General features: G+C 46.3%; 1 protein-coding gene across 4 annotated transcripts in view; it reads right to left on the reverse strand.

Annotated features, from left to right (window-relative positions):
* EMB (embigin) overlaps positions 1 to 4988 on the reverse strand; it is a 51406-nt gene extending 46418 nt beyond the window's left edge. For all 4 annotated transcript variants that reach the window (XR_014787581.1, XR_014787580.1, XM_084833189.1 and 1 more), the window contains exon 1: positions 4787 to 4988. Coding sequence is in view for 2 of the 4 variants with exons in the window: in XM_084833189.1 (XP_084689315.1) it covers positions 4787 to 4871 (85 nt within the window). In the remaining 2 variants the exon portion in view is untranslated. The remainder of the gene's footprint in view (positions 1 to 4786) is intronic.
* Positions 4989 to 9516: the final 4528 nt, after the last annotated feature.

The following is a 9516-nucleotide window of genomic DNA, read 5'->3' on the forward strand; positions in this document are numbered from 1 at the left end:
GTGACTTCCCGTTTATGGAATAATCTCCCTGACAAGGCCCGCCTGGCGTCAACATTGCCATCTTTTCAGCAACTGGTTAAAACTGCCCTCTTCTTTCAGGCATTTGGCTGTGTATAGTGAGTTTCTTGATTGTCTCTGGCTGATTGTTTTGTTTTAGATATATTTCAGTGTGTGTGTGTGTGTGTTGTTTGTTCTATGTTATTACATGAATGGTTTTATATTTTATATAATGTATTTTAATGGTTTCAATTTTTGTGGACTTCCCAGAGAGCTTTGGCTATGGGGCGGTATAGAAATATAATAAATGAAATAAAATGAGTCATAGTCATAGAATTATCATCCACGAATCTGTCTAATCCCCTTTTATACCACTTGTGAACTCATTCACCAAGTGTGCATCTTTATATGTAGCCAAAACAGCACTATATCCACAAACACACACAACAGGAAGGTGTCAGCGGGCTTGGTTTGCAGAAGGAGCAAAAACAAAACAAGGGGGTGGAGAGAAAATCTACTGATCCCATCAATGAATTATCACTTTTATAAAGAAGTACTCCATCCTGAATCTGCTGCCAATCAATTTTGTTTTCATTGGATAACCCTGAGTTCTAGTATTGTATGGGAGACAGGGAAAAGCATCTCTCTGTCCACTCTCCGCCCATACCATGTATAATTTCATAAACTTCCATGGTGTCCCAATCCCTGGTCATTTTCTTTCTAAGCTAGATAGCCCCTGAACCACACTTTACGTCCTCGTAGTTAATAAGTAGTTAATTCCCCTCCATGCTTCCCACCTAAAAGTATTTCCAGGTTTGACTGTTTAGGATAATCTGAAGACTGATGAGCAATTTCTCAATAGCTTTGCTGTCTGTGGACATGATCCAGTCAAAATTGGGCATTTAAAAAAAAAAACCTTAGTCCAAATGGAAGAATTAGGCACATGCTTATTTTTTGCCTGTATTATGCCTTTTAGCACAGACTCAACAGCTATCTTTCAATGCTGCCTGATGAATCGTTTTGAGACTTTGAACCTTAAGATGGCCAACAATTCTATAACTGAACCCAGATGCAGTGCTGAATTTTTGACAAACAACCCTGATTTTAAAAATACAACTGTTAGAAAAATATTACTTGCTAGCACCATTCTAGCTCACCCATTCCCCCAACAGAAAAGTTGTGGTTTGGGACAGTGATCCAACTGGTGGGACTTTCAGCAGCAACTGGATCAAGGGCAAGTCTAATCCCATCCCCTCTCAGAAATTCTGAAGCTGGATCCAACTTTGTTCCCATTAAAATAAATGGGGCTAAATTGGTGACTAATTTAAGCCCCGTTGATTTCAACATGAATAAACAGCATAATCCTATACATGATTACTCAGAAGTAGAATTGAGAAGGCCAGGGGCAAAACAGGAAAAAATGGGGGAAGGGGAGGGTCTGTTTTTTACCCAAAAATACTTTTTTTGGGGAGGTGAAAAATTGGAACAATTGAGATATTTCAGATTATGAAATGAGCCATTATTACTCCCCCTCTTCCATATTCTTTTATTCTCAGCTTTTTCTGGCAATGAGGGTTCCCGGTCCCCAGACACACACAATGAGATGGGGGGGGAGGCAGGCATGGGCGGGAGGGGTGTACACCTGCTTTGGTGCACATAATTTCCCTCCCAGTGGTCCGATAATGACTTCATAAAGCTAATTCTAACAGACCTTGGTCCATAAAGGGGGGGAACTGTTTTATTTTGTATCACTTAATGAGTGATTCAGGGACAGGTTTTCTCAATTCACTTTCAGACCAGCACTAATGAGACTTTTTTAGGAGTTGCATTATGATGCAAAGGGGGGGGGGGAGATTGCCAGTAGGAGTTGCATTATGATGCAAACGGGGGCGGGGGGGGGGTGAGATTGCCAGATATCGAGCAAACAATGGGTGTACCAAAGGAGCCCAACATGAAATGAAGCAATGTTAAACTGTGGGGGAGGGGAGGACATAAAGGTGTCTTGAGGCACCTGAAAGTAACAGATGTATTTTAGCAGAAGCTTTTGTGGACTGTTAACTTCAGTTGGCATATATATTTATAGACATTCACAAATGGGTATAGAGAATCATTGTGTACACTGTAGGGTCAAATGGCCATAAATGCAAGAGGAATACAAGGTACACTGTATATAGTTTGTGTGTGTGTGTGTGTGTGTGTGTGTGTGCGCGCGCGTGCACGCGTGCGCATATGCCAACTGTAGATAATATGCTTCATGTATCTGTTGTTGTGGACTCTGGTCCACAAATACTTACGCCATAGTAAAATCTGTTCGTCTTAAAGAGTCCCGACTCGGAGGCATCTTAATGTAAGAAAGCAGAGTTTCTGTTTGCAATTAATGCACTGGGGCGGGGTGGGGGTGGGTGGGGAGAGAGAGACTGTAAGAACTCTTACTAAGGGGACTCATCAAGACGTCTTTATCCTCATGAATCCCATGCACCTGTACCAAACTCTGGCATGTCCCAGGACTGAAATCCATTCAAGCCCTTGTTCTGCAGTGCCCTCAGTGCACAGTGGGAGGCTAAAGTAGACATTATCATAGCATTATAGATTTGGAAGGTGCCTCAAAGGTCATCTAGTCCAACCCCCTTCTGATGCAAGAAATCCACTACTACAGCATCCCTCATAGGCTGCCACCCAACCTCTACTTAAAAACTGCTACTGAAGGAGTGACCACCACCATCTGAAGTACTCTGTTCCCTATCAAGCAGCTTGTTCCATCAGAAAGTTCTTCCTAGAGCATGTAGTTTTGTTTGTGTGTGCATTTTCCTTTTATGGGTAAAGAAACAAATGGTCTGTGGACTCATTTTAAATAAACTATCCATCCCTTCTTGTAATTTCTACCTATTGGTTTGTGTCCCATTTCAGATGCAACAGAAAGCAAATGTGTTCCATCATCTTTGTGGCAGCCCTCCAAACATTTGTGGATCGCCACCATGTCTTGTCTTCATTGTCTGTCTCCTCTGGGCTAAACATACCCAACTCCTTCAACCTTTTCTCATAGGACTTGGTTTTCAGTCCGGGGGGGGGGGGGGGCTGTCTCGGGCCTGTATCTCCCCAGTAATGTCTAGTACAAAGAACGCTTGGTATTATGATCACCAGCATTTCCCTGCCCCCTCCAAGCACCACCTACTGGAGTGGACAAGAGTTTTGTGGTGCTTCCAAAACCTGCAATGCCTATTTGACTACAGCAGACAGTGGGGCCAAAAAGCGAGAACATACTTCACAGGAAATAACAAGGAATCTTCAAGCACCTTAAGACATAATCCTCTGCATGTTTAGACAGAAAAAAAGTCCTTCAGTTCCCAGCATGCTGAGAGTTGTTGGGCTCTTTTCTGTGGAAACATGCATAGGATTGCACCCTTAAAGTCTAACACATCTGCACCGCATAACCTTTCATGGACTAGGGTCCATTTCATCAGAGGCATGAAGTGTTATCCTCTGTTGGCAGGTACAGGGAGGGTTGAAAACTAGGGGTGCAGCGAGTGAAAATGTCGAAAATGTTATACCCTGTGGCAGTTCAATTAAGGCTTAAGGCTTCAATCCTACGCACATAATACCTGGCAATCGGCCCCAGCTGAACTCAGTAGGACTTACTTCTGAGGAAACAGGAGGACTGTGCCTGAATGTGTGCGAAGTCAGCAGAGTGACTATTCACAACAGCAATCATCCCCTTTACATTGCCAAGTTAACCCCCCAGGAAATGGTTCCTCCAGGGTACCCCCTTCGATTTCCCCAAACAAGTACTGTCTGCTCCTGCTCCTGCTGGCATCTTCCCTTCTTTCTCTATTAATCTAGTTAAGACAAGGCAAGCAAGATTTTTGCAAAGAACTCATGAATAATGTTCCTTGGGGGGTGCGGGAGGTTTGGGGCTCTCTTCTTACACCAGTCTTCCCCAACCTGGTGCCCTCCAGATGCGTCGGGCTACAACCTCCACCGTTCCAAGCCTGCTGGTGCGGGATGGAAGTTGTAGTCCGATACATTTGGAAGGCACCTGGCTGGGGTCGCGTTTGGCCTGGCGGTTAAAGTATTGGCCCAGGGTCGGGGAGACAGAGGTTCAAATCCCCACTCAGCCAGGAAACTCACTGGGTAACCTTGGCCCCGGCAATGTCTTTCAGCCTCACGTACCTCACAGGGTTGTTCGGAGGATAAAACGAGGAGAGGGGGCGGGGTGAGAATCCCGCATGCAGCCTTAAGCTCTTTGGAAGAAAAGCGGCGTGTAAAAGTAATAATATTTTAGAAGAAGAAGAAGAAGAAGAAGAAGAAGAAAGCAGGGCTCAAAGTGATTTAAAAAATGCTCACACGGGTCGTATCCACTGTTAGCCCTACTCAGAGTAGACCCATTGAAATGAATGGGGCTTCGGTTAGTCCCATTCATTGCAATGGGTCTACTCCGAGTAGGGCTGGCGTTGGCTACTACTCTATGCTTTGCAGCTTTCAAGCGGCGGGCGGGGTGGTCTCAGAACGCCGCGAAGGAGGCAGGCTGGATGAATGGTGCTCCGCACCGCCAGATCAATTCCCGCACGCGCCCCCTCCTCCCGAACCCCTGCCCCCGCGAGAGGAGGGGGATTAATAAGGCTTCTTTGGGGCGGGGGGCTCGAAACAAACCTTCCCAAGGTGGCTTGAGCACCCTGGAAGGCGACCCGGCGATCCTCCCCGCCCGGCTGCTGCTCGCGCAGCCTTGCCAGCCGCCCAGACAAACGGGGGCGCGGGGCGGCGGAAGCCGAGGCGGCGACATGAGGCGCGTTACCTGGGGTGCTGCTCCGGACCCCCGAGAAGCGCAGCGCGGCCAGGAGCAGGACGAGCGGGACCGAGCGCGCCCCCGGGAAGCTCATGCCGCTGCCGGAACGAGCCTGCGATCGCGCCGCAATCGGGGTTGGCACCTTCCTCCGCAGCGCCCCTACTGGCTACTCGCCGCGCCAGCAGCAGACGCTCTGCCGGTCTCTGAAGCTGCCGCTGTCCTGACGCGGCTGGGCTAATAACAGGATCCTGACGTCAATCGGAGCGAAGCCGCAGCAGCAGCAGCGAATCGTTCGCTCGGCTGGGCCCGTGAGCCGCAGAGGGAGGGGAAAACCAATCCGCCTTCCCCTTCTCCCGTTGGGCAGGAGGAGCCCAGGGCCTTTCCTGACGCGAAATGCCGGAGGGACTGAATGGGCGAGGAGTTGTGGCCCGGTGGGCTTTTCCGCGCGGGCGGTCCCAGGGGCTGTCTCTGGCATGCCCAGCAAAAAGGGTCAGGGAGGAGGTGATGGAGGGCGGCCGGCAGTCGGCCTTGCCCGACCTCCAGGTGAGATTACTGCCGTGAGCTCTACCTGGGGCTGCCTTTGAAGATGGTTCGGAAGCTGCAGCTTGGGCAAAATGCAGCGGCCAGATTGATAGCAGGGACCAGAAAGGCTGAACATGTAACATGGATTCTGGCTTGCCTGTGCTGCCTGCCTGTATGTTTCCAAGCCCAATTCAAGGTGCTGGTTTTGACCTAGAAAACTTTATATGGCTTGGGACCTCAATACCTGATGGAGCGCCTCTCCTGAGATGAACCTATACATCATCTGAGGCCCTCCTCCGAGTGCTTCCTCCAAGGGAAGCTTAGAGAAGGGCAACAAGGAAGAGGGTCTTCTCAGTGGTAGCCCCCTGATTGTGGAATGCTGTCCCCACTGAGGTCTGCCTGGCACTAACATTGTCATGTTTTTGGTACCAGGTTAAGGCTTTCCCCAACTCCCAGGCATTTGATGACAGATGATGGGTGTGTTTGTTTGTTTTTTTAATATGAGTTGTTTTATCCGGTCATGGTATCTTACTGGTTTTTAGCTGTTTTAAATTGGTCTTAAATGTATGTGAAATATTTTATATTATGTTTTTGTGATGTTGTATTTTTGAGTTGTAATTTCTGCGAACCGCCCAGAGAACTTTGGCTATTGGGTGGTGTAGAAATGAAATAAATGAATAAGGGAGTGAACCTAGTGACCTCCAGGTGTGTTGAACTACAGTCCCTATCATCCCCAGCCAGGGATGATGGAGGTTATAGTCCAATGCATCAGGAAGGCATTAGGTTGGGCAAGGCTGCGGTAGACAATACTAGGATATTTGGGCAAATAATCTGACCAGATATAAGGCAGGTTCTTATGTTGATATTCTGTGCATACTTACTTGGAAGTAAATTCTCCTGTGCCTAGGTTGACCCCCTATGAACTGCCTAAAAAAAGGAAATGTGTCGCCAAAAAAAGAGGACAGCGATTTGCGCAACATTTGCATAACATGTATATATGCTAATATAGAGATGCAAATTTAGAAATAATTATTGTCGTTTCAGTAGAAATACAGTACATCTTACCTGCCTGTTCAGTCTGCTGTTCAGGTGCAAACCAGTGATGGGTAACAGTTCTTCTGGTTCTTTATCTTTAAACTAGTATTGGACAGAAGGCCCTTCAAAGAGAGGACACTTTCAAATAGAGGACAGCCATCTGGCAGCCATTTAAATAGAGAACTGTCCTCAGTATCAGAGGGCACTGGGCCACCCTAAGTTGATATACTGCATGGAAACCCTGGATCTGGGGTCTCTGATGTGATGCTCAGAGTCACCTATGTGCTCATGGGCACTTCTTTTGGCACCTGCTAGGCTCCCCACCCCTCTTGATTTTAAATTTATTTCTTAAGATGTTTTCAATTACTATTTTTTAACTGGGAGGCAGGCATGCTGCAAAGCAAAGTGCTGCCGTCCAGTACCATCTTTACTGGAGTGCCCAATGTGGACCACGTTCTCTAGTAAATGTGTTTAGGAATGAATCAATAAATGGATCCACATAAGGCACAGGGCATGAGCGGAAACGAAGGTCTAGATAAAACCATGGCAGGTTCAGTAAGGCATCGTTCACTGTGAGGCACCATCTGTTCAACAGCAACCTTTTCCTGCTTCCTTTTCATAGAATCTTAGCATTGGGAATCATCTAGTCCGACCCTCCGCTGCACCAATACCATGAAACACCTTGCCCCATGAAGTACAGGCAGCTCATTCTTTGGCTGACTTTCAACAGTTGTGGAAGGCATTTTTATTCTGGCATGCTTTTGCATTGCTAAATTTTGGATGTTTTCTTTAAAGCTTTTGTTATATCTCTGGTTTCTGCCTCTCTCTGATATATATCTGTGTTTTTATCAAATGTACATTTTGTTTTTTATGTTATTATAGTAATAAGGACACAATTCTATGGCCACTAAACAGCCGCTAGACAGCCGTAGGATTTTTCAGTTTATGGGAACTGACCTCGGAACCAGCACTCTGAGGTCAGTTCCCCAAAACCACCTCCCTGTCCCCGCCCCCACTGCCTCATAAGAGGCACGGTTTGTCCCCGCACGGGGCAGGGAAAACGGGGCTTTCCTGGGGGCGGCGGAAATGTCATTATGCTGCTTCCTATAAGCTGTCCAGCCTCTAATGAGGGGTGGCCATAGCACGGAGGAGAAGATCCCCTCTGCGCTCCACCCACCCTGCGATGGATAGTCGGTCACCTCCGAGTTCGGAGGCGGCCGACTATCCCCATTGGATTGTGCCCTAAATTGCTGGAAGCTGCACTAAAAGGGCAGGATAGAAATTTCTATATAAATAAAATAAATAAATACATTTATCTGAACAAATGTTAAATTAGAATAATACAATAGTAGAGTTGGAAGGGGCCTATAAGACCATCGATTCCAACCCCCAAAATTAATGGCCTTGTAATTTCCCAGATCCCCTTGGACCCCAAGTTTAAACTCAGAATAACATTGGCTGGATTCCAATTAGTCCTTTGGGAAAGAGGTTGATTTTACTGACAAGTTGCATATCATTATTAGAAGATCAACGATGGCAACCTTCCAGTTCTTAAGAACCCTCACCAAAGGTAAAGACAGATAGACTTTCTACTGGATATCAAAACCACAAGACTTAGTTTATTCCAAGGGCTCACCAGGATTAAACTCTGACACCTGTTTTAAGCCCTGAACATGCATGTCTCTTGAGCATGTGCAGAATGATTTACCCTCCTTGCAGAGTAACTCTTGTTTTATCCCTTCATTTAGATTTATAAGGCAGGACTTTCAAGTTAGGGCCTCCTCACGCAGGTTTCATTTTTGTTTTAATATGTCAGCTAAAATGTGAGAAACAAGTGTTTGAAAATTTGTGTAAAACATAGGTTCGCTTAACAGATTGCTAGAGTTAGCTGTGACTCTCTGGTGAGTGTATTGTCAGTGACAAACCTGGGTTTGGTGCTGTGCTATGCATTGTACAAAATAGCCCTTAGAGCGAACTGTGTTTAGGCAGATTTTGGTTTCTGGTATTCCTCTCTTTTGTCCCTTCCAGTAATTAACAAAATAATGTCCCATCCTGTGCAGCAAAACTGAAGATTAACTATGCACGCTAATTTTGGACAGGCAACATTCAGGTTAAATAGACGTGGCTTTGCTCAGGATGACCATTCCTATTGATAAGCAGATTGCTGATTAACAGTCCGGATGGGGCGGGGGACAGGCAGTGGGCAGTGGGTGTTGATGTTTCATCAATGAGAGTTAATGGTTAGGAGATGGTCCCCTAAATAGCCGGGGGATCTCACTGTGTTTATCAATGAGATAGCCATCAGAGCTTGGAGGATGAGGAAGCAGTTCACAGTTTTGGCAAGAGACCATGGGCCAAAACATACATGGCTTTAAATCTGTGTCTAGTAGCTACATCTTTTTCTTTCTTTTCAGTTTTACTCTACAGTAGGTACAGGGCCCCCAATCCAGATCAGGACCCAAGCTGGCTGGGGAATGCTGGGAGTTATATGACTTTTTTCTGTCTAAACACACATAGGATTGTGCCCTAAATCTGATTGTGCTGCATCTGGAACATCTCACCACTTGGGGAAGTAGGAAGGAAGCACATAGAATCATAGAATAGTAGGGATGGAAGGGGCCTATAAGACCATCAAGTCCAACCCCCTGCTCAATGCAGGAATCCACGTCAATGACAAATGGCTGTCCAGTTTCATCTTGAATGCCTCCAGTGTGGGAGAGCCCACTACCTCCCTATATAATTTGTTCCATTGTTGTATTGCTCTAACAGTCAGGAAGTTTTTCTGGATGTTCAGCCATAATCTGGATTCCAGTAACTTGAGCCCATTATTCCATGTCCTGCACTCTGGGATGATTGAGAAGAGATCCTGGTCTTCCTCTCTGGGACAACCTTTCAAGTACTTGAAGAGTGCTGTCCTATCTCCCCTCAGTCTTCTCTTCTCAAGGCTAAACATGCCCAGTTCTTTCAATCTCTCTTCATGGGGCTTTGTTTCCAGTCCCCTGATCATCTTCACTGCCCTCCTCTGAACCCTCTCCAGTTTGTCTTCATCCTTCTTAAAGTGTGGCGCCCAGAACTGGACACAGTACTCAAGATGAGGCCTAACCAGTGCTGACTATAGGGGAACTAATACTTCCAGGGATTTGGAAGCTATTAATGCAGCCCAACATAGCATTTACCTTTTT

Source organism: Heloderma suspectum, chromosome 2, assembly GCF_057233095.1.
Source record: "Heloderma suspectum isolate Gila_16-S chromosome 2, 16-S_ref, whole genome shotgun sequence".
Taxonomy (NCBI): domain Eukaryota; kingdom Metazoa; phylum Chordata; class Lepidosauria; order Squamata; family Helodermatidae; genus Heloderma; species Heloderma suspectum.